General features: G+C 34.2%; 1 protein-coding gene across 2 annotated transcripts in view; it reads right to left on the bottom strand.

The window, feature by feature from the left end:
• LOC111146567 (CUB and Sushi multiple domains 3) overlaps positions 1-26,944 on the bottom strand; it is a 1,261,269-nt gene that overhangs the window by 112,118 nt on the left and 1,122,207 nt on the right. For both annotated transcript variants that reach the window (XM_022502159.1, XM_022502160.1), the window contains 2 exons: positions 3,140-3,258; positions 2,024-2,093 (listed from right to left, as the gene is read on the bottom strand). In XM_022502159.1, the coding sequence (XP_022357867.1) occupies positions 2,024-2,093; positions 3,140-3,258 (189 nt within the window). The remainder of the gene's footprint in view (positions 1-2,023; positions 2,094-3,139; positions 3,259-26,944) is intronic.

Genomic DNA, 26,944 nt, shown 5'->3' with positions numbered 1-26,944 from the left:
AGCCATTTTAAATATTAAATTTTTGAAATATGTTATAGCATAGAAAATTATTCTAAGTTAGTTTCAAAAAAGAAAGCATAATTTTATATATAAAATATATATATATTAAAATATATATAGCAGAATCCCCAAACTTTATACTAATTTATTATATAAAACATATATAATTTATATGATATATCTTAATTATTATATAAAATCCATATATTTTACATATATAATTTATATACTATAGAATCCCAAAACTTTATATTTATTATATAAAATATATTTTAAATTAATATTATATAAAATATATGTATACACACTATGGAATCCCAAAACTTTATATTAATTTATTCAGTAAGCAATCTTTTATTGTATGCTTATGATGAGAACTGTCCCAGGCACTGGAGATATAATAATGAACAAAAGACCTAAACTCCCTATTTTCATATCAGCAGAATACATAGGTTATTTTGTTCTCTGTACCCTTTTTATATTCCCAATTTTTTATACTTAATTGGATACACACATATAACACACACACATAATTGGCATTGTCTGTACATATAAATGTGTACTATAGGCATTATATACAGATAATTTTATAATTGTCATTATATACACTAGTAAATTATTTATGGCACATAAAGAGATATATCTTTTAAAAAACATCATCCAATCTAAATTCTGAATGCTTTCAATATCTTTTGCCACTTAAAAACATCCTTCCTCCTAAACATTATTTTCTAATGGACTCAAGAATAGGATGCATGTAGGCATTGGATTGAACCACCTTCCCACTATATTCATACATTAAAGCCGTAACTCACAATCTGATTGTGCTTGGAATTAGGGCCTCTAAGGAGGTAACTGAGGTTATGGGAAATTATAAGGGTGGAGCCCTAATCTAACAGTACCTGTGGTCCTCATAAGAAAAGACACCAGAGGCATTTGCACACAGGGAAAAGACCATATGAAGATGCAGGGAGATGATGTCCATCTACAAGCCAAGGAGAGAGACCGCACAAGAAAACAACCCTTCCAGCATCTTGATCTTGGATTTCTAGCTTCTAACGTTGTAAGGAAATAAATTTCTGTTTTCTAACCCACTTGTCTATTGTATTCTTATGGCAGCTCAAGCAAACTAATATAATACAGAGGTTAAGTCATATATCACACCAATTCTTTTGCTTTTTACCATTTTCCTACTCAGAAAAGGCTATCTTCCTTATCTATTGATCTTAATTACATTACCATCTAAAACTGTAAATTTTATGGGCTGACTATTTCCCAATGACTTGGGTTAATACCATCTTATCTTTCTGAAAATCTTTGATGCAGCCAATTGTATAACTTGACACTGAGTTTCTTTCTTAATTCATGTCTTTTATTTCTATCACTCTAAATGGTAAATGAATGTTTTAAAAATAGGGATTATATATCACATTTCTTTTTCATACTCTATAGATCCCAGGATATTACAGTTGCATACCGATACCAGAAATGAGGAAGAGAAAAAGAAAATGAAAAAGTGGCTAGAAATAACTGGAAGCAGGATGAAGTCAAGGCAAAAACTGGATCCCACACTTTGTAAGATCCAAGTGTTATTTTTATATATTCCATATCTCAATTGCCTGTCACCAGTGAAGACATTTCATGTGGTGTCATGCTCTCTTTGGTAGACTCCAGACTTCTTATCTATTTTGGGTCAATAGGAAGCAACGGGATATTTACTTATTTTACTTATTTTCCTGATCTATGGATATTTCTATCATATAATACAGAGAAAAGTTTCCAAAGATTGAAAAACATAATACCTTTTCTCAATTTCCAAAGTCATCCATTGATATTGAAGTTTGAGGTTAAAAAAATTTGTGAAAATTTAAAATTAAAAAAAAAGATGTGAAATATTTATCTCAAAATATCATTTCCATAAAACCTGACAAAAGGCAAACTATATATTTCAGCAACATTAAACATAGGGTGTATTTTTAAAATTTGACAAAGCTTATCAGTGATTTACAGCTCTTCAACTTACCCAAACAAATTGGGACTGGATAATTCCATCTTCTTACAGGTCCAGGCATACATGTAATGTGAGAATGACCCTACATAAAAAAGATGCAGTTCAGTACACATTTTAAAAAGACCAAATGACCAGTGAATGGTAATTATAAAAATAAAATATATATTATCATTTTTCGTATTTTTTAAACTTTTGCTAGTATTCTCAGTATAACTAGAAATAATAAAGGTAAATATATACCTTGTGATAAAATGTAGAAAGTGACATGGTCCTGGTAGAAAAACTAAGACTCCTAATCACATCAGAATTATGCTTTTTAAACTTTTTTCCACTGAAACATATTCTACTGGGATATTTCAATGATTATGTGAATGAAATGACCATATATATAAATGTTTATAATAAATTTCAATAATATTCAAGGTAAAATATGGTAAAGCATAATTTTAAAATACTTCATAAAATATTAAAATGAGTCAATTAAGATATATTAAATTTTAAACTGAAATATAAAGTCCAGAAATATCGGATTGTACTTCTGAGACTAATAATTTATAATGCAATGTTAAAGACTATAAATCGTTAATTTTTAATTTTGCTTTCTCTAAGGAATCTATTTATTTAACATATGAAATAGTCTCTGCCTCTTTTTTTTTTTTTTTCCTCAGTTACTTAATAGGTCAATTCTTTAGACAGATTTTTATGGAACCAGAAAGTTAAGACCCTCTAACATATATTTCTGGTTGATTTTCACTAATTTCAAAAATTTATTTTCATGGTAATTTCACTTAATGCTCTAATTAGCACTTTGTTTTTATTTTCAGATCCTAAAGATCCAAGAGTTGAGTTGGTACATCCTATATGAACAGAGAGAAAATTGTGAAGTAAAGATTAATTTTGATTCAAAAATAATTTCTGGTTACTTGCGAACAAAGCATATTTAGTCTATTCTAGTAATTTCTCTCATGAATATGTTTTATGGACAAATTGAAAACTTTTGGCTTAAGGCTACAGTATACAGTTTGAAGTCAATATTGTTTTAAAACTTTTGGATTATCAATCATCGCTCCATTAAAATATTCTGAAAAAGCAATGCAAATCCAAACTATAATTTAAAAATAGCCTTACCTGTAGAGAATATCCTTGATCACACTGAAAGGATACTACATCACCAACCATATATCTGTCTCCAATTTTCATTCCACTGCTAGGAGTTTGTGGTTCAGGACAGGAGTCCAAACCAATTGCTGAGAATATGTAAAGATATTAGCATAAGTAACTTTTAAATAATGAATGCTTAAATTATGCATATTAAATTACCAAAATTGAATGGTGGTATCATTAAAACTAGATTTTTACATTGGGACATTAGGAATGTTCTGTGAGTACTATTTAAGTGTGAATAAGATTTAACTATGGTTGCTAAAAGCAATGTGCTTTGGAACTGTACCATAGAACTGTTTCTTTGAATTTTCATGGCATCAACCATTAAATAATGTTGTGATTACCCTTAAAGTCTTTTCTAACTCACAGTCTAAATGTTTTCTATTAGGGGCACCTGGGTGGCTCAGTGGGTTAAAGCCTCTGCCTTCAGCTCAGGTCATGATCCCAGGGTCCTGGGATCGAGCCCCACATCGGGCTCTCTGCTCAGCGGGGAGCCTGCTTCCCTTCCTCTCTCTCTGCCTGCCTCTCTGTCTACTTGTGATCTCTGTCTGTCAAATAAATAAATAAAAATCTTAAAAAATAAAAAATAAATAAAAAATAAATGTCTTCTACTATAAAACAAAAATTAAAAATTTCTAAAAAGAAAATCCCTTAAGGAATAAAACAATAATTTATTTTGAGAGTAATATAAAATTATATTTATAAAATATGCTTAATAAAATACTAAAAATTATTTGCTATTTTGTCCATATCACCTGGTTCCTTCTTTCATACAAAACGGGGTTTTAATTTATGAGACATAGTGTGAGGTACTCATTACAGTAATTTTTTAAAATATTTTATTTATTTATTTGATAGAGAGATAAAGAGCACAAGTAGGCAGAGTGGCAGGTAGAGGGAGAAGGAGAAGTGGACTCCTGGCTGAGCAAGGGGCCAGATGCAGGGCTTGATCCCAGGACACTGGGATCATGATCTGAGCAGAAGGCAGCCACATAACTGACTGAGCCACCCAGGTGTCCCACATGTAAAAGTTTTTAAATGTATTTTTTTTAAGATTTTATTTATTTATTTGACACACAGAGAGAGAAATCTCAAGTAGGCAGAGAGAGAGGGGGAAGCAGGCTCTCCACTGAGCAGAGAGCCTGATGCGGGACTCAATCCCAGGACCCTGAGACCACGACCAGAACTGAAGGCAGAGGCCCAACCCACTGAGCCACCCAGGAGCCCTTAAATGTATTTTTAAGTAAGATTTGTTCTCAAAGAGAAAAAAAAAAAAAAAGAAGAAGAAGAAGATTTGTTCTCCAAATACATTATAATCGCAAAGGAGAAAAATGTAGTTTATTGAGACCTGAAATGTTTAGGTGACACTTGAAATCAGTTATTTATGAAGAAGAGATAATTCCATAATTCAAAACACTTCCATTATTTTTACATTAACAATATATTTTTCAACATAAGAGAATAAAAGCATATTAAATATAAGTTTTTTTCCTAAAATGATTTAAAGTCTGAAAAAATTTTTTTGCCAAAAGATTTTGAAAAATGTATTATTATTAAGAAATTTTTTTATCTTCAATAAAATCTAATGTTTATTATTCAATTATTTGTGGTTCACATTAGAAGATAATCTAATGCATATTTAAACTACGGGAGGAAATAGTCATCCCTCCAAAATCATCATATATATTCATTTCATGAAAAATATATTAAAAACTGAATCCGAAAGAATTACAATACTTCAGAAATTCTTTAGTCCTTGATATTTCCCTCTGATGAATGCTCTCATAGCACCACTTTCTACATTCTTCATGGTGTTTAACATAAATAATGAAAAAATAACTGTGTAATTAGTTGCTCAATATTTATTTCCACTATGAGAATAGAAACTCCTTAAGGGCAGCTTAGAGCACAGCATCTTAAGGAAGCATTCAATTAACATTGGTTGATTGGATAAATGAATAGTATGAAAAAGAACATGAATCTCTACTTTGATAACTTCTTAATAAATACTAGTGTCTAGCTCTGCAAATGGAAGATACTTTCTCTATCTAATAATACAATGTTCAGAGGAGCTAAAGATCATTCCAAATTAGGTCATATTCAAGGATAGAAAATGACATAAAAGTACTAACTTGATAGAATTATGATTAGGTCAGAAAGGAAGACAGGGAAGAAGAAGAATAAACTGGTCATTTGGGAATGTATTTGAGGCAGCCCTAGAGGACCTTAGGGAAGTCTATGGATTGGAGTTCCAACACTTAGGGTTCAATTAACTTAAGTCTCTAACCATACATAATGCCTCATATTTCTCGAGGGTTTTGTAATCTTGAATTTATGGACCTAGGCAAGGTAAGTCACCATTGTTACCTACCTTTAACATTTTAAGGATTAATGTCTCATTTCCCCAGGTAGATTTTGAGATCCAAAAGTGAAAGAAACTTATTTTTGTTTTAATCTCATCTAATACCCACTAATGGGTCTTACACAATAAATTTATCTGATTTCAAAAGCCCGTTTCAGGTATTAATGAGTATCCTAAAAAAGTGATTTATGATATAAATATATATGTCTTATAAATAAGAAAAGAGGAGAAAAGAGGGAAATCTTATAAATAAGATTTCACCTTCCTTTGGTACAATCTTGTTGTTTGGGGAGTTAGTATTCCCCTATGGGTTTCTCCCACTGGCTAACTGGTTATTAAAAAAACAAAACAAAACAAAAAAACAAGGAAAATTAAAAAAAAATAGTACATTTATTACTCTTTACCACTAAGGTCATTCTTGCAGTCATTCTTACTGAGAAGGCCAAATTTTGTACACATTCATTTTTCTTTTCTTTCTATCAAGTACTCCATTCAGGGTCATATACACAGAAAACTATTAATATTCAGAAGTGATGATTTCTTTTTCTGGGAGGAGAACAAATAAAACTATGGTACAGTGATGACTATAAAATATTGAGAGCCTCATTTTTAAGTGAGGCTTACACATAATATATACTGACATAGTAAAATATTTTAAAAGTTTTAACTTAAAAAATGTGATATAAAACGCCTGGGGTGCCTGGGTGGCACAATTAGTGTAGCGTCAGACTCTTGGTTTTGGTTCAGGTCATGATCCCAGTGTCCTGGCTCTGTGCTCAGCACAGAGTCTGGAGTTTCTTTCTCCCTCATCCTCTGTCCCCCACAACCATGCACGTGCTCTCTCTCTCAAACAAAATAAATCTTAAAATAAAATTAAAATGTGATATAAAACTCTTTAAACTCTATAAACTACAGAATAGCAATTTTGTAAGTCAAAAATTTTTGTATACATATTATCACAGAGAAAAATGAGCAAAAAGAAATATGCCAAATATTAGCATAGGTTATAGTCCTTGGTTATGAGATTATTGGTGATTTATATGCCTTTCCTTGTATTTTTCTGAATTTACAGAATTTTTATAATGAACATGAATTACTTTTATAAATAATAACGTTACTGATCTACTAGGTGAATAATTACTAGCAGAGAACTTGGGGGTATAAGAACATACTCCCTTCTATTGTTGAAGAAGACACTGAGTTGGGCCAGCTAATCTGTTGAATATGATTATTCCAGGGAAGAAAGTAAGGTGACGAGGTAGTCAGATAAGAAGAAGTCACTGATGGCCTCTCTCACTTTTGTGCAGCCAATTATTTTTTGTACATTAAGGAAAATAAAACAGAAATATCTAAAAATCTTGCAGTTCATATTTCACATTTTTATATAAACAAATAAACTCTAGGGTGCCCAGGGGGCTCAGTCAGTTAACTATTCAACTCTTGACTTTGGATCAGGTCATGATCTTGGGGTTGTGAGACAGAGCCTGCATTGGGCTGGGTATGGAGCCTGCTTAAGATTCTCCCTCTCCCTTTGCCCCTCCTACCATCACTTTCTCTCTACCTTTCTCTCCCTCTCTCAAAACAATTTAAAAATAGATAAACACATAAACTCTGAGTGATTAAAAGGCAGTTTTAAGGCAGCCAGGCTTATTGTGGTGATTACTCATAATGTACAAAAATGTTGAATCCCTATGTTACACATCTGAAACTCATATAATCTTGTACGTCAACTATGCTCCAAAAAATTTGTAAGGTGTTTTTTAAGAATTATTTTCACTTCTTCATAAGTAATAAAATCAATAGGTTATTTGTAAGAATCAGCAAAGAAAAAGAGAATTTTTGTAAAAATGTTGAAAAGGATGCTGTCCTGATTAACCAAGGCAATCAAAATATTGAGTCATTTTCAGTTTTATGAGTGTCAATTTTGGTACTGGCAATCAAAGATATGCTCTGGGTGTATTTTTTTAATGGAAATTGGATCAATTAATCTGCTGTTGTAGCCAAAAACAAACAGAAATGAGTCCAGGGACAAATCCACATCAAAAATTGCATAGAGTTATGACTGCTGTCAGATTAGTGCAGGCAGTTACCCTGAATGAAAATACTGAAACCTCAGTTCTTCACATTTCCAGCTTTTATTTATAACCATTTATTTATAACCAAAAACTGTTCTTTCCAGTTCTGTTCACAAGGCAATCAATCTGCAGTACAAATGTTCTTAATCAGATCATTTATATCTGATCATTCTGATTATATATATATGTATATTACTTTCCAGTATGCCATAATGATTTTAATGAGTCTTTGATGCTTTGAGAGAGGCAGAGAGGGAGAAGAAGAAAGCTTAATTACTGCTAAGACTCCCGGTAACATTGTTTTGTAAAAGGAAAACCTCCTTCACAAATTTAACATCACAATCTACGTATTCGGTGATGGGCAGTAAGGAGGGCATGTTATACAATGAGCATTGGGTGTTGTATGCAACTAATGAATCACTGAACATTATGTATCAAAAACTAATGATGTACTATAGGTTGGATAATTGAATTTAAGTAGAAAAAAACAATCTATTTATAAATTTATTGAAAATAATGACCAAAATATTGCATCTGTATACATGTAAGAAAGGAACAAGGAATTGAATCATGTGTCTTTGCATAAAGGTAGTGTTCTGTAGGAGTGAAGATATTATTTTCTAAATATATTACAGGTCTTCAATTTTAAGTTTTCCTCTAAATAATGGATTTAAGGTGACAATTATTTCTTTCTTTTAAGATTTATTTATTTCTTTTAGAGAGAGAGAGAGAGAGAGTGCAAGCAAACTGAGGGAGGGGCAAGGGAGAGAGAAAATCCTGAAGCAGACTTTGCACTGAGCACAGAGCTGATACAGAGCACAATCCCTTGACTCTGAGATCATGACTTGAGCCAAAACCAAGAGCCAGCCACTCAGCCAACTGCACCACTTAGGTACTCCAGGATTACTATTATTGCTATCTTTGTTATATATGAGTTATGTTTTTTGTTTTTGTTTTTTCTTTTAAGATTTATTTATTATTTATTATTTATTTTAGGAAGAAAGAGAGAGAGAGAGAGAGGTGAACATGGGGGAAGGGCAGAGAGAGAAAGAATCATTAAGCAGACTTCTTGCTGTGCAAGGGAGCCTGATCCAGGGCTCAATCCCAAAACCTTGAGATTATGACCTGAAGGAAATCAAGAGTCTGCTGCTTAACGGAATGAGCCACCCAGGTACTCCCATAAGAGGGCTTTTTTTTTTTTTTCTTAAGATTTTATTTATCTATTTGACAGAGATGGAGAGAGAGAGAAAGAGTACAAGTGTGGGGGCAGAGGGGCAGAAGGAGGGAGAGAAGCAGGTTTCCCTCTGAGCAGAGAGCCTGACATGGGACTTGATCCCAGGACCCTGGGGTAATGACCTGAGCCAAAGGAAGATACTCTACCCACTGAACCACCCAGGTGTCCCATGGGTTTTTAAAATACACTAGAATTGTCATTTGGCATTCCACATTTATCATTATAAGATAATTTTTTTAAAAAACAGAGAAGTTGGTGACAATCAAAGGGTAAATTCAACATAAGCTCATCTACTAGTTTGAGAAAAAACTCCAATGGCAAACACGCAGACTTTTTTGCTGAAAATATATTTTGAATTAATTAATCCAATATACAAATATTTGGTTAATACGTATTATGTAACATGTAACTTGGATAATTGTAAGTTTTTTCAGAAGAACAGTTCTGACTCAATAGTCACTGATGGGCAACAGTGGTTTAGGAACATGTTGTGGTACAGATTTAGCTCACATTTACCTTGATCCTTAAATTTTTACTTACTTTACTTGTTCTTACCTCAATTAACATTTAACTTAGCATTACTTGGAATAATTAATTGAATATTCAGTAAGAAACTACACAAATTTTAGTCTACAGTTTAATGCTAAGTTAAATGATAAAATGTTAAATAGACTCTGATATCTTAAGCAATTACTATATACCTATGGTGTACTCTGTATCATGTTATAAGCCAGAAATGCAAAGATTGGTTAGGGACATTAGCAACTATGCTCTAAAGAAACTCTTAATGAAGCAGGAGTGGGGACTGGTTTAAAAGATTACAGGTAGTGGAATAATCACAGTAAGTGAAGGACATCCTTTGTTAAAATAATTATTTCATAAAGAATAACCCTACTAAAAAGAAAAAAAAAAAAGAGTGGCAAACTAGAAAACAGACACTTTCTTTTTTTTTTTTTAATTTTATTTGTTCTTTATGAGAGAGAGAGAGAGCACAAGCAGGGGAAGGAGCAGAGGAAGAGGGACAAGCAAACTGAGCTGAGTGCAGAGCCTGACTTAGAGCTTGATCTCAAGGACCCTGAGAAACCAAGTCTGCCGCTTAACCAACTGAGCCACCCAGATACCCCAGAAAGCAGACTTTTAACAGTAGAGAACACACTGAAGGTTCCTGGAGAGGAGGTGGGAGGGGGAATGGTTAAACAGGTGATGGTATTAAGGAGGGCACTTGTGATGAGCACTGGGTGTCATATGGAAGTGATGAATCACTAAACTCTATACCTGAAATTACTATTATACTGTATGTTAGGTATTTGGAATTTAGATAAAAACTTGAAAAAGAAAAGACATTGGAAATGGATAATAATCCATTTAATAAAAATAAAAAAGCATAATCTTACTAAAAAAGTATATATTTTACCAACTCATAATAATGAGGGGTAAGGTGAATGTGATGTGCTGGCAGACAAGGCAGCATGTTAAATGAACTTTTAAGTGATTTTTCCTTCTTTTATGGAAAAGAGGGGGAGTGGTTTTCTTGAGAAAGGCATCAAATGAAGCTGAAAGGGAGAAAGAATATACATCGTGAACTGTTTTATAATCTTAATCAATGTAGGAAATTGTATTTTCTTTCTGTGGGTATAGAAGGAAAATTTCAAAGTTATTAAGAACACAATCTTTATCTGCCTCTTGGCTCCACTACTTTCTTGATCTTTCTGGTAATGTCTGAAATGATTTCTGTGATTCAGTTCCCTCATCTGCTAAATGGGATGTAAAAATACTGACTTCATAGGAATATTGCAATGGTTAAAGAAAACAAGATATACATAATACTTAAAATAGTGGCAGGGACATAGTAACTAACATTATTTAGTGGTTTTAACCATGGAAGTGAGATCTCATTTAGCATTCTAGATAAAGGATATTTTTTTCTGTTGCCATGAGAGTATGTTTCTGTATGTTTAAGATCAATAGATTTATATACATACTCCGGGAATATAAAGAAAATATGTAAAAGGTCATATAAAGTGCCAAGAACTTAAGTACCTTGAAATTTTTGATTGACCCAAAATAAAAAGCCTCTATATAAGCTAAAATATTACTGATTTAACTGGGAGAAAACCAAGAGACCAGGAGCAATGATATGAGTTCAAGATACAGCTAGAGAAAGTTTTGTAATACAAAACTACAATGTTTCGAGAATTCAGGAATTTAGGTGGAAACGATTTCTAAGTCAATACCACAAAGAGGTAAAAAGTCAATGAGATGATCACAAAATATATTTTCATTAAAAGAAAAGAGGAAACTATGATAAAACTAATGGCCTTATAGGATTAAGGAGTGAGATGTGTTTGCAAAATCAATTACACTTATTTGCATTTAATATGTTCTGTTAATGGCAATCGAAATTAGAAATGACAAATATTAATAAATTAATTTGAGCAGATGTTTCTACAATTAACATTTTATGAGATGAAGTGCACAAACTAGTTAGAACAAGAAAATTAGTTTAAGTAAAAATATAATTAATCTTAAAATCACTATTTTTCTCAAATAATCAATTATTTCATTAGCCCAAGGGAGGAAACCATTTTTAGTGATTATAAAAATAAACTCATTAAGACCTAATGCATTATCTCTTAAGCATATTGCTCAAGGATGGAAAGCAGTAAAATAACTATTGTACTGATTTGAATCTTTTGTTATTTATAAGCTAGAGTTAAATGAATACATGTCTAGGCATTTACTATTTTATGACAACTTTTACACTTTGTGGTATTCAGACCAGCCCTTCAACTAATAAGCAGAAAGGAAAGACATTTTTGGACCACCTGTGTTTTCCCAGGATTGATAGCAAAATTATTGGTGGTATATATCATGAGTGTTCTCAAGTTTAGGAGGATAGAAAAATATATTCATTATGGTAACGTGGATCTTTGCTTTCCTCTGAGTGCTGTGTCCTAAGATTTTTGAGTGCCCTTCCTTAAGTTTGGAAATACAATTACTACATGTAGTTTGCCCTTTTAAAACATTCACGTTTGTATAAGTTCAAAACCAAAAGCTGTTCACTGATTTATAGATGCTCCACAGTCCCTCTAGAATTTTCCATTAGTGAGATACAAATGTGTATGGCAATAAATTTAAGGAAATTACATATTCATATTACAATCAAATTGTCATCCCAAAACTGTTAATGATAAAGATCTATCAGAACCAAATGTCAGAGCAACTAGAAATTATAAGATCTCTTTGTGGAAGCTTACTAACAATTGATATATTTAAAGGCATTTCATGCCCAAGGGACATTTTTCCTAGCAAAAAATACATTTATGCAAGCCATACAGTTACAACCAGGATCATATTTGTCAAAAACAAACAAACAAAGAAACAAAAAATACAAATTGTCAATTTAAAAATGAATTCCCACTTTCCAGTGCTCTTGAGGATTAGAAGACAGATAAATTTGACACATTATATGTTAGAAAAAAAATATATTAACTCAGAGCAGATGTATCTATTCACAAGACTACCAAACCAGCACACGTTCCCAACACCAAAAAATGAGGTAGTTTTATGTAAGTTTATGATAACTCATGTCAGAAAAAAGCAAAATACTAATAAGAATCTCAACTAATGTTTTAATTTTTATTTACTGAGAGAGAAAAATGTATCCTCTAAACTCCTTGCCTTAGTTTTCCTTGTGTCATCCATGGTTGCTAGGGAAAATTGTCTTCTTCCATTCTGTCTGCCTGTTTTCTCTTCAATATTCAATCCCTTTTGTTATTAACAGAAAGCAAAAATTTTTTTTTTCTTACTCTTTCCATTAATATAGGCTACCTGTTTATCTCAGGTAATTTGTTAGAATCTGTTAGCATAATATCAATATAAGAGGGCACTTGGGTGGCTCAGTGTGTTAAACCTCTGCCTTAGGCTCAGGTCATGATCTCAGGGCCCTGGGTTCCAGTCCCACACTGGGCTCTCTGCTCAGCAGGGGCTTAGGTAAAAGAAGGTTAAGAGGGCACCTGGGTTGCTCAATGGGTTAAGCCTCTGCCTTAGGCTCAGGTCATGATCTCAGGGAACTGGGATCAAGTCCTGCATTGGGCTCTCTGCTCAGCAGGGGGCCTGCTTCCCCCTCTCTCTCTCTCTCTCTCTCTGCCTGCCTCTCTGCCTACTTGTGATCTCTCTCTGTCAAATAAATAAATAAAATCTTTAAAAAATATATAAGACATTAAAGTGTCAGAAAAAAAGCAATGGAATAATGGGCATTAAGGACGGTATATGAGGTTATGAGCACTGGGTACTTTATTGAACTGATGAATCACTGAACACTACATATGAAACTAAAAAAAAAAAAAAAGGAAGAAAGAGAGAAAAAGATTCTAAATTTATATTACTGCCTAGCTTTGTGTGTCTTTAATTTAGAAAAATTGCCCTGATTCAATTCATTTATGGCCTCCAACATTCATTCAAGTATGGCCTCCAACAGAGCATAATTTGAGCACCATGACTATAAATATTTAAAATACACACACACACATAATAAATGTGATATCCATTTGCCATATTTTCTTATTTTGCAAGCACCATATGTGCCCTCTATACCAATTTCATTCTTTAAATTATGTACTTAATACTGGCATTACCACTAGTTAAATTAGGAAATACTTTTGGTTCCTAGATCCCACTGTAAGTTGTAAGGTCTAATTACTACAGATAAATAAAAGTGGTTCTGTTGATCCTGGTTTATTTAATTCAATAGCTAAGATCTAAAAAATCAAAGAAAAACCCTAAGGAATTAAAAGTCCAGCTCTCCAAAGGAATAAAGCAAAGCTGTGATTATAGGAAGTGGTATGATTTAAAGTAAAAACCAAAAGAAAAGATCAGAAACCTAACAACCATTCTCTACTCCTCCCTCTCTCTCATCTCCAACATTTAACCAGCCATAAACTTTACACAACCATAATAACCTCCTTCAGAGTTTCTCATGTAAACTATCGCAATCCCTTGCTTTAGGCCTATTCTTTTCCTGCAGTGCATTTTCCATTTTCCAAAATAGAAGGGCCCTTCAAAAATTCAAAAGTAAACATGTTACCTTACAAATTGAAATCTTTGAGTATATCTCCAAGAAAGTATCTGTTGCCTCCTTAATCTAATCTTTCAGCACTTAAAATACCATTTGACAATTGTAGCCACATTGGGTTCGTCTCATCAGCAGTAGAAGATGATCTTTATTGAGAGTTTACTATGGACCAGGCATTTTGATAAACACTTTCACATGGATGATCTCATTTAATTCTGAAGAAATATTTCAGATTAGGTGTTATCATTATCCCATATTACAGATAAGGAAACTGGGTTTTTAAGGAACTTGAGGAATTGCCTTGTGTCACATGGCTATCAAATGGCATTGTCAAGACAGGGACTGAAGTCTGATTCTAGAATAAATGCTTTTATATCCACCTACATTTCAAGAGGTCCCTTCAAAGTACCAAACTAATTCCATATATACATTTTTTAATTCTTACCTGCCAGTAAGACTTCTATTCATCCTTTGGTGAAGTCTTCCTTGACTCCGCTGTCAGTAAACCCTAACAGATTTGATCACTACCTTCTTTGTGTAATCCCCTAAATTATACAAGATGTCCTCGTATTTCGGTGATTGTGAGAGTAATCTTGGAAGGGTGGTGAAAGTGCAAATGTGTGGCTGAATCTCAGAAACACTGACTTGAACTTCTGGGGTAGAGCCATATAGACTGTTTAATGAAACTTCAATGATTATAATGCACATTTATCTCAGAAGTACCAACTTACATAACCATACAAAAAATGTTTACATTGTAATTTTGCACTTGTTTGCACGTTCTTACAATTAGTCTGCAGGATTTTAGGGCTAGATATTATGCAAATTTGTAGCACTTACACCTAGGAATTATATCTGATAATTAGTAAGTACTCGACAAACATTTGATGCATACACAAGTGGTTTTTTTCTTATATTTAGAAAGAAATACCGAGATGGAAAATTATGGGAAGAAACTATAAGGAGGACTATAATATTGTGGTCAGAACTGCTTGCTCCAGTATCAAATTCTCTGAAATGTTTATCTACCTCTACTATTTACTAACTTTAAAAATATGTAGGTATGAGATTATTACCTATAAAATAGGATTAAAAATAGTACCTGCCTCAAGATAATTGGGAAAATTAAATAAAGATATATCTATAAAATATTTATACTGTATTTGGCATATATTGAACACTTGAAAAAAATGTTAACTTTTTGGGGCACCTGGGTGGCTTAGTCAGTTAAGCAACCTGCCTTGGCTCAGGTCCTGATCTCATAGCCCTGGGATGGAGCCTCAAGTGGGACTCTCAGCAGGGAGTCTGCTTCTCCCTCTCCCTCTGCTCCTCTACCCACTTGTGCATGCTCTCTCTCTCCATCTCTCAAATAAATAAAACCTTAGAAAAATGTTAACTTTCTGATGACATAATGATAACAATATAATGATTACAATAATCCTGATGAAAGTGTTGTTAAGCTGCTGTCAAAGAACCTAAGCAGTCATTCAAATGCTTATGGTGTATACAGCTCTTTTTCTTTTTATTGTGTTCTGTTAGTGGCCATACAATACATCATTAGTTTTTGATCTCATACAAATGGCTGCTTATACTACAGATATCCCACACTTTGAAAGCCATCATGGATAGACAAGCAAATGTGAGCCTCAAATATCAGTATTTACCAAATTACAAAATTTGCTTCAAATATTTTAAAAGGCAAAAACAAATGAAAAAGTTTAGCCCAGTTATGTAGAAATCTTCTTTAAAAATACAGACTAACACAGAAGAAAACGAAGTGATACAAAAACAATTTGTTTTCTAACTTTAAAAATGTCGGGTTTTTTTTTTTTTTTTTAAGGCCAGTCTTCCTTCTTTAATAAATAATGAACAAAACAACCTGTTAGAAACTGACATGACTGGTGCAACTGGCTTGTCGGCTATCAAAACTCTGAGCTGCTTGTGATATCAGCCAAGTCATAATGTACAATTTTTCAAACTAGTATAATTACACAAATATACAGTTACCTTCTTTGGATAAATGTAGTTACTTTTTTTTTTTTTTCAATTTTCTAGCAAATACTCACTGAGGATGAAAATACAAAAACAACAACACAGTGTTGCACAATATCAGAAATAAATGATATAAAATACACTGCCTTCAAGTAGCTTAACATTCATTGAAAAATACTTCAAGAATGCGAATTAAAATCAATTACCTAAACAGTCATAATTGCAAACTACCACACTACCATATAAGTCAGAGCATGCCATTTCTCTGCTCAAAACTTTCTAGTGAGTCCCATTTCAATTAGAGGGGGAAACTACATCCTTACAATAGCTTACAAGACCACATCTCTCATTCTCTCTCTCACCTCATTTCTTCCTGCTCTCACCTCTTTGCTATTCTTTATACTTACGTTTTAGGGTGTTTGTTCTGGCTATTGCCAATACATCTTTTCCTCACATATCAATAAAGCTTATTCTTGCACCATGTTCCAACCTGTGCTCAAATGTCACCTTCTCTTGAAGGTCTACCATGACCATCAAAACATCCTCTCTGAAGCCCTAGTATTCCAATCCTTCAACACTTCAATCTATCTTTCTTTTTCAAGATATAATTTATTTACTTATTTATTTATCATTTATTTATTTATTTTTAGAGAGAGAAAGAGTGGGGTGGGGGAAGAGCAGAAGAAGAGAATCTTAAGCAGAATCCCCACCAAGTGTGGAGCCCATTCCAGGACATGATCCCGCGACCTTGAGATCACGACCTCATGTCCTGGGATCATGACACCTAGACTCATTGCTCAACCAAATAAGCCACCCAGATATCCCCATCTATCTTCTATGAATTTTCACTTTCTGAAGTGCTCTATAGCTTAATAATTTATTACATTTTTCTCTTTTTTTGTCCTCATCTGCTAGACTATAAGCTCCAAGAAGATGAGAGGATATTGTCTTTTTCATTCATAAATGCAAACTATGCCTGACCCACAAATGTTCAGTAAATATTTGCTGAATTAGTAAATACATAGGCATTGAGGGGTAAAAGAGAATGATATCAGAACCTAGAAAAAGAAGAAAAACACTTCTAGAATGAACTGATAAGATCAGTTAGGATTTAGGATAATACATAAATTAAGAGTTGGACAGCAAGAAAAGGAAGAAATGTGGGGCATTCAGGTGGAGGAAATGAATGGGGAGAGGAGGAAAGAGGAAACACATGACATATCTAGCAAACAAACAATTACTTAATTTGATTAAGTGGGGAAATATTACAAAATACATGTGATAAAAAATGACATATAAAATTACTCTTGGAGTAGGAGGCTAAAGAATGTTGCCTTTAATAGGTAATAGGAAAACAATGACATGAAATGATCGAAATGGGCCTTAGAAATAATGAGATCAAGGAATGGGAAGGATAGAATGGGCTCAAGGAACATCAGAATTGTGTGATGTTAATCATAATCATAATAGTCAGGTGCTCCTAAGTTAAAATGTCATGATCTCCAGTTCGAGGAGGAAAAGAGCATTGTAGATAAAAATCAACCTATTTGTCAGAATTTACCTTTCAAGCAAATAAAAATCAAGGCATATCTGCCTAGAAATTATGCCACTGGATAATCTAGAATTTTTTTTCTAAAAGCCTCATGTGTGAGTAGGAAAATCAGACAGAGAATATACTCACTTGCTGGAAGGAATCTCAGCCAAATTCCCATTTCCCAAGCAGAGGAACACCTACCATGTTTCCTGAAACCTTTACTATTTAAAATCATCCTTTAGGAATATAGGAAGAGTCTACTTTCTTGGTTAAAAACAAAACAAACAAACATGAAATCTGTCCTTTTTATAGCAAACCTTAATGTCTTCTGCATCTGTTGCTGGTATTCGTAATGTGATTATGAGACCATTATTTCCCCATTGTGATTCCCTCCTTATGTTACCCTATGGGCAGAACTCCTATTGCAGAGGCTTCCAGAAATGAAATACCAAAAATGTGCAGCAAAATAGATGTCTTCTCAATGGAGAAAAGTTAATATAACTACCTTGTTTATAACACACACACACACACACGCACACACACACACATTATTTTCCTAGTACCCAACTGCTTAAGCATTTTGCTTTTTCTAAATATCAAAAGTTAGATTTAAATTTTTTTCATGTAGTCTTTATAGTTGTTAAAAAAAAATAGTTTCCTCTTAAGGAGGCCACTGTGTTCTTACATCTCAACCACTACTAGAGGGGCTTCTGAAACCATAAAGTTCATTAAAATTTTTATGTCTAGTTAATATATCCTACCTCCACAAGTGGTCAGATCATTGCATTACTACAAAATAAATGTTTCTTCACTAAGGGAAGACAGAAATTAAGGTACCCTCTCCATACACAAGACAGACTATTTGGAAAAAAAAAAAAAAAAAAAGCCACTGTGCTTGGGTGTATTCTCCAGCATTTCTGGAAGGGATGTATTCAAGTGTGTACTGAGTGATCACACAGACTTTGAGATTACCCTGCTGGACACCATATCAAAACCACAGCTGCTCTAGGCAGCATTTGGATCCACCAAATGTATCATAACTGCTTTTCAATCTGTTAGTAACAGGCAGCCAAAGCTACTGTCATAGCTTGTTTCATAAATCTGTCCTCGAGACTAGAGCATAAGTTATTAGTCATTTTATTTCTATAAAGTTGGACGTAAATTTCCTTGTTTGACCTCCCCACCATTCTCTTACACTTAATTGGTATTGTGAAATGTCCTTATTGATCAGACAATGGATTAGAAAACATGGAGAATATTCCAAAAATCTTGTTTTTAAGATTTTTTTTTTTAATATTTATTTGTCAGAGAGAGAGAGCACAAGCAGGGAGAGGGCCAGGCAGAGGGAGAAGCAGGTTCCCTGCTAAACAAGGAGCCTGATGTCAGACTGATCCCAGGGTCCTGGGATCATGACCTGAGCTGAAGGCAGTGGCTTAACCGACTGAGCCACACAGGCTTTTAATTAATTAAAAGAACATCAGGCATTCTCTGGCACAGATTTCATGACCGTCCACTAATTGAGTCATTTTCTCTTTTCTCCCCTCTCTTTATCTGCCCCCTGTCCTGCTTTTCCCATTCTCTATAATTTTTTCTGATTTATTTCTCTACACTTCATCTTTCTATTTATAGTTTCTATTTAAATTTAGATTCACTGGCTTGTTTAAAAGCAGCACATGGAACTGAGGCATTTTTACGTGACAACATTACCAAGTGTAACTACTGAGTGATGATTTATTTAATTTTACCATAAAGAAAGGTCTTTTTCTATCTTGAGAATAGTTTAATTACTTCTATTGTTACAATTTGATAAATGTTAATGTGTTACTATAACTTCACGTACTTTTTGTAGTACTGGTATTTTTTTATTATATTTATTTTAATCCAGGATATTTTTAAGAATTTTGTTCCAGTTAAAAGAGAATATCCAGCAAATAGTTTGATGTGTTAGTTAATGGCCCTAAACAAATGCTTACAAGTTTTGCTGGTCATCTTATCATTTTCTAATAGGACTCCACTTTTTGATTTTTGAAAAGTTAATATTGTCCTTACATTGCCTACATAGAGTTCCAAATATTTTTCTTTGTTTTACTTATGGGTGGAGAATCAAGATATCTAATAATTATTAAGAAGTATCTGGGGATCTGTTTGAAGTCAAAGCATCATTTTGTGATTATCTACTTCAGATTATGTGAACTCAAAGCTAACAAACTAAATGCCATTCCCTGTGAGGAGACGTATTTTTTAAAGCAACTGCATATATAATATATACAACTATACATCATTTGTTCTATGCTCATTCATTACCAATGGAGAATTCTTTGCCACATTCTTAAATTTGACCCAGACAACTAACTTAGAAAATCCTAGCATTCCTTGATTGCTCATTTTATAGAAATAACTCATAACATAGTCAGATAAATAATTACAAATAATAGGGCAAAAACACATTTCATGTAATAAAGTTTACACTTGATTAGAACAGAGATTTATCTCAATTACCTTCTAATCCTTCTACCGTTCTTGACATAGATACTCAAATCTACTTTTTAAATTAGAGATCATGATTTAAGATGCTTAGATTATATTTCTAGCATGTGTTTTCTGTGAAAGATGCTAGTTTCCAAGACCTAAATATGTGAGTTTAAGTCCACTAGTCATTGTTTTCCTTTAAGATCAAACTCTCAATTATTTGTTCTAAGAAGCAAACTCCAATGTACTATTAATACTTATTATTTATTGACTGGGATATGACTCAATTTCCTTCATTTATTGAACATAATTTAGAGTTTCTAACCAAGGGCCACCTGGGTGGCTCAGCTGGTTAAGCAGCTGTCTTCTGCTCAGGTCATGATGTCAGGGTCCTGGGATCGAGTCCCAAGATGGGCTCCCTGCTCAGCAAGGAATCTGCTTCTCCCTCTCCTTATGCCCCTCCCCTCTGTTTGTCCTCTCTCTCTCAAATAAACAAAATCTCAAAAAAAAAAAAAAAAGACTTTCTAATCAAAAGAATCATCTGAAAAATTATGAGTAACTGTCAAACAATACCATTAAATTTTAACGATCCTATATATCCTATACTAATAAAGGACATTTTTGGCATCCAACAAAACATTTTATAAAAGCACAAGTTGTATATGAGAAACTTAAAAAAAAAAACCTTTTTCAATTTCTTTGCTTAGTATGATAATTTAATAATCTATATTATGAATACCTATCAAAACATGTGCTTCTTTTAAACTGTGTTATCAATACTGAAGTCAATTTCTGATAATGACATCCTACACCTTTCAGGAATAGCCCTGACTACAGAAGTAGACTTAGCTCCCAGTGCTGCCTCAGAACTTACACCCTAGTCCTACTGAACCAGGTGTACTTCTCCTGAATGTGCCATATGTCATAGCTGTGTCTGAACATGAAAATCATGCTAAAAAAAACGAATCCTTCTCGTCTAACTGCAAAATCCGATTACTTGTTAAGACTCTGCCGAAGTGTCATATACTGTTTGAAGTACTTCCTGAACTTCCTTAATGGAGCTCATTACTTTCCACTTTTCTGTACTCTACCATAAATATCTCTATCCCTACATTTATAGCACCATGTTAATGTTTTACCTTCCTGTCTCTTCTACCAGACTGTGACCTTCCCAAAGAAAGATGGTGAGAGTTATCTTTGCATTTTCCATGTTGAGCATACTGTCTGATATATAGCAGCTGTTCCATATATTTATGGTTGAATGAAGAATGAATGATTGAATCTTCTTTTACTGATTTGTCATCTATTTACATTACAGTGATAGACTTGTTATATCTGAGATTAGCAATAGCTGGAAAGTGAACTTCAAAATAAACCAAAAACAAATTTGTTCCAAACCAATTAACCAGTATTTATTTAGCACATGTCTATCATTACAGCCTCTGTTCCTTCCCACAGTGAGTTTCTATTTTATCAGAATTTTAATGCAGGTTATGATGTTACAGTGATGGATTGAGTGGCCTGGAAAAATGATATTGAGGACATAATACCTAGTGGTGTTACCATCAGGCAGCAGAAGCCAACAGAAGTACAAAATGTGCACAGATTAAGGTATTAAATGCCTTAATGAACACTAGCATCAGTATAAGTTTACTGATGTTAATAATATGTGCCAATATTATATATTTATCTTCTACTTCTAGGTGTTATACCATAGCCAACATAAAATTCAAGGGCTGTGTTTAGTGCAGGAGACAAAAGGATTTCCTAAATGGACATGGTCTTGCATTAATGGCAGATCTTGTCTTCCTGGAGATTACATTGTAGACAGAGAGTACATAAATCCAAAATTACCAAAATAATCACCCATTACAGTTGTGATAATATTATATAGCAAAAGCAAAAACAAAAACAAAATCATATATGTCTCCTATCTGTTTTTAACTAAGGCACAAAAGCCATTTTTGTCTCTGAAAGTTTTTTAAAGATTTGGACAATTAGTGTACATTTTCTGTCACCAGAAAAGTCACTTAGTCCAATTACAGGTTTAAAATATCTATAGAATCCAGTTCTTTTTACAATTAGACAATACTTATAATGAAAGAGAAAACATTACACCTGATACAATAGAAATAAAAAGGATCTCAAGAGACTACTATAAACAATTACACACCAATAAACTGGATAGAAGAAATGGAAGAATTCCTACAAATATACAATCTACCCAGTGAATCAGGAAGAAATAGAAAATCTCAATAGACAATAATGAATATGTAGATTAAATAAGTAATCAAAACGCTCCCAACAAAGTAAAGCTCAGGAACAAGTGACTATATGGGTAAATTTTACAAACATTTAAAGAATTAACATTAATCCCTCTCAAGCTCTCAAAATATTGAATAAGAGGAAAAAGTTCCAAATTTATTTTTGGGACCAGCAATTCCCTGATGGCTATAGTCAAAGATATTACAAGAAAACTACAGGATAACATACCTGATAAAAAATCCATAGCAAAATACTAGCAAACCAAATTAAACAGGACATCAAAAGAATTATACACTATGATCAAATGGAATTTCCCCTTGGGATGCAAAGATGGTTCAACATACACAAATAAATGTGATATACTACAATAACAGATTAAAGGATAAAGATCATATGATTATCTTAATAGATGCAGAAAAAGCATTTGATAAAATACAATATTCTTTTATGATAAAAACTCCCAACAAATTTGATGTAATGGAATGTACCTTGAAAAATTACAGGCCATACATGAAAAACCCACAGTTATCATCATACTCAAGGGTAAAAACAAACAAACAAAAAAACCTCAAACTTTCCATCTGAGATCAGGAGCAAGGCAAGGATGCCCAGTTCTCACCATTTCTATTTAACACAGCACTGGAATCTTAGGGAAATTGGGCAAGAAAAAAAAAGAAAGTCATCCAAATTAAAGAAGAAGAGAATGTATCTCTGTTTCCAGGTGATAGGGTCTTATATGTAAAAAACCCTAACTCCACAGGACAGCAAATTCTGTAAGGTTGCTATACAAAATATCAGAAATCCTTAATACTTCAATACACTAACACCAAATTATCTGAAAAGGAAATTTAGAAAACAATTTTATTTACAGTAGCATCAAAAAGAATAAAATACTAAGGAATAAAGTTAACCAAGGAAATGAAGACTTATATTCAGGAAATTATAACACATCGGTGGAAGAAATTTAAAAAGACACAAATAAATAGAAAGATATTCCATGTTCATGGATTAGAAGACAAATTTGTCAAAATGTCAATAATACCAAAAGTTATCTACAGATTCAATGCAACCATTACCAAAATCCCCATGGCATTTTTTATTGAATTAGATAAATAAATAGTCCTAAAATTTATATGGAACCACAGAAGACCCAAAGTAGCCAAAGGAATCTTGAGACATCACTGGAGACATCACACTTCCCAATATCAAAATATATTACAAAACTACAATAATGGTATATTATTGTAGTTGGTAATGGTATATAGACATACAGATGAATGAATAGAATGAGAATCTAGTGATCCAGTTGATAAACCCACATCAATTTATCTTTGTCAAGAGTGCCAAAATACACAAGGGAGAGAGAATAATCTCTTAAACATATGATATTGGGAAAACTTGATGTCCACAAACAAAAGAATAAAAACAGACCCTTATCTTACATCATATACAGAAATTAACTCAAAATGGATTAAAGACTTAAAGATAGGATCTGAAAATGTAAGATTCCTAGAAGAAATCATAGGGGAAAGTGTCATGACGTTGGTCTTGGTAATGTTTTCTTGGACATGACAAAAAAGCAGAGGCAACAAAAGCAAAAATAGACAAGTGGAGCAACATTAAAATAAAAGACTTCTGAACAGCAAAGGAAATAATCAACAGGGCAAAAAGTAACCTAAAGAATGGGAGAGGAGGGGTGAGATGGCAGAGAAGTAGGAGACCCTGTTTCAACCAGTTTTTTAAACTGAGCTAAGTATCTACCAGAACACTCTGAACACCCATGAAATCAGCCTAAGATGTAGGATTATACACTTCTAGATCTCTTCGGGGAGAGAAGACATCAGTGGAGAGGTAAAGCAGAGGGGGGATGCTCGGACTGATATCAGAAGATAAACAGAAGTGGGAGGGAGCCACCAGAAGTGACCCATTGGAAAGTAATATACCAATATGAAAGTGCCCTGTGATTGGGGACCAGCATTAACTTGGAGTCTGGTTAAAAGCACTCAAGAAGAGTAAAAGATCTTAAGGGGCAACTGGTGGAATCGGGCAGTCAGGGACCGGGCCTAGGCCCATGGACCCAGGACAGCCACCAGCCAGCAACCACCCAGTGACTCAGCAACCACCCGTACCAGAGGTAGTGTGGCGGAGCCTCCAATTTCTGGTCCCTGAGCCCCCGGGTTGCGAAGTTTGCACCACTACTCGACTGGGCACACCCCCACCTCCCCTGATGAGGGAATCTGGTGGGTGTTCTCTAGAACCACAGCCTTTTGCGTTCAGTGTTCACTGCATGACCAGGGTCTGAACCGTACTCCCCACCTGCACCTGAGAGAGCTCTGCGTGGGTGCTAGTCAGTAGTCTCTAGGACTGGCCGGGGGTTTGGACACTCCCAGTCCATGCCTGAAGGAACTCAGCGAGATCTCTAGCTGGGATCCCTTGGCTGTGACCTGAGCAACCATGAGGTCTGGACCCCAGACTGCAGTCCTGGCACAGGAACCCACCAGAAACAGGCTCCCTGGACCAATATCACTCACGGTTTTAGTGGCACGGGGGTGCAAAGACAAGTGGGCACTTCCAGTGACCCCTGAGACAGTGGCTGGGGGCGTGCACTGCCTGTGGGACATCACACAGTTCAACAGAGTTTGCAGAGGGGGGGGTCTGTGTATTCTGGACCACCCAGAGAAGAGCAGACTGAGGCTTCTCTCTGAGGCAGAGGTATGGGTACAGTTTGCTTTCCACTAAACCTCCAAAAAGCAGCAAAAAACCACCAAAGAACAAAAACCTCCAGAGAACAAAAGCCTGAAAAACTGATTTCCACAGAGCCCAACCCCTTGGTAGGGGCAGGAGGACTCAACCCAAACAAGACCCACTGAAAAACAATGAGGCAGGTGCCCATCCCCCAGAAAGCCAGCCAAAAGAACAAGAGGACAACCACCTCAGGGTCCCCATAAAACTGTAAAACCCCAACATCAGGAGAAAACAATATAATAAGCCCTCGGTATTGCCCTAAAACCTTTATATTTCATAGATAAAACTTTATTTTTAATTTGTTCTTACTATTCTTGTTCTTTTTAATTTTTTAAATCTACTTACCATTAACAACGAGAGGTTTAATACAGCATATTCCATAATAATCTTTTAACTTGAACTTTTTTCATATATATACCTGTTTTTTTTTTCTTTTTCTTTTCTATTTTTTGAATACACATATAGATATAAACTTCAAGGTAATCCTCTTTTCCTAATCAATAATACCCCTACATATAAACCAGTGTTATTCTCCCTTTATCTCTGGAAAGTTGAGTCCTTTAACAAAGATATCAAGATACACCCAGGAAGAATCAAAATAACCTTCCTTGCCCACATCAAGGGTTTTTAACCACCCTCCCATCTTTTTCTGCTGTCAGTGTTTCTGTGTATTTATTTTTGTTACAGTATTATATAAATTTTATCCTTGGGGTTCATTTGGCTGGGTTTATTGTTCTTGTCATTTACTTTTGTCAGTCTTTTTGTTTGTCCATTTTTGTTGTATACTTTATACATCTTAATTTGGGGGCTTATTCTGGCTGGGTCTTCTCTTCTCTCTCTCTCTCTTTCTCTCCTTTTTTCTTTTTTCTTTCTTTTTGGTCATGACTTCCGATAGCTCCAAAGCCTTCCAGGGTGCACCTTGCCTGTATCATGGTTGATATACTCAGCTATACATCCCCTCAAGTACCTCTCACCAAAATGACTAGGAGGAGGTACACTCAACAGAGGAAAAATTCAGAAATTGTGCCCTCTCCATAAGAACTATTGGATAGGGACATAAACAGTATGTTGGAAAGGGAATTCAGGGTAACAAATTATCCAGGCAATGGCGAGGTTGGAGAAAGCCATTAGGACAACATAGAGTCTCTAAGGACAGAAGTGAAAGCTGCCTGGGAAAAAGTTAAAAATGTTATCAATGAGATCCAATCTAAACTAAATACTCTAACAGCTAGGGTAACTGAGGCAGAAGATAGAATTAGTGATCTAGAGGACAAACTGATAGAGAAAAAGGATCAGGAGGAGGCACTGAAGAAACAACTTAGAAGCTATGAAAACAGAATTAGGGAAATAAATGATGCCATGAAACGTTCGAAAGTCAGAATTAATGGGATCCCTGAACGGGTGGAGAAAGGAAAAAGACTAGAAGATATAGTTAACCAAATTCTGGATGAAGATTTTCCTAATCTGGGTAATCATGTCCTAGAGGCAGAAAGAACATCCCCCAAGATCAACAAGTCTAGAAAGACCTCGAAGCCCTTGAGTGTGAGACTGATGAATAATAATTTTACAAGAGCTTCTGAGGGCAGCTAGGGGGAAAAGATTCCATATGTACAGAGGAAGGTCCATCAGAATAATGTCAGACCTGTCCGCAGAAATATGGCAAGCCAGAAAGGGCTGACAAGACATTTTCAGAGCACTAAATGAGAAGAACATGCAGCCAAGAATACTTTACCCAGCAAAGTTGACATTCAAAATGGATGGAGAGAAAAAGAGCTTCCAAGAGTGGCAAGGTTTAAAAGAGTATGTGACTACCAAGCCGGCACTACAAAATATTAAGGGGAGTTCTATAAAAGAAGAAAGAACCCAGGAGTAACACAGAACAGAAATTTATAGAGAAAATCTATAAAAACAAGGACTTCACAGGCAACATGATGTCAATAAAAACATATCTTTCAATAATCACTCTCAACATGAATGGCCTAAATGCTTCTATAAAATGGCAAAGGGTTGCATATTGGA

The sequence above is a fragment of the Enhydra lutris genome, unplaced genomic scaffold (assembly GCF_002288905.1).
Source record: "Enhydra lutris kenyoni isolate GAN:26980312 unplaced genomic scaffold, ASM228890v2 scaffoldscaffold14, whole genome shotgun sequence".
NCBI classification, from domain to species: domain Eukaryota; kingdom Metazoa; phylum Chordata; class Mammalia; order Carnivora; family Mustelidae; genus Enhydra; species Enhydra lutris.
The sequence above is the reverse complement of the archived record's forward strand: the minus strand, read 5'-3'. Positions and strand labels throughout refer to the sequence as shown.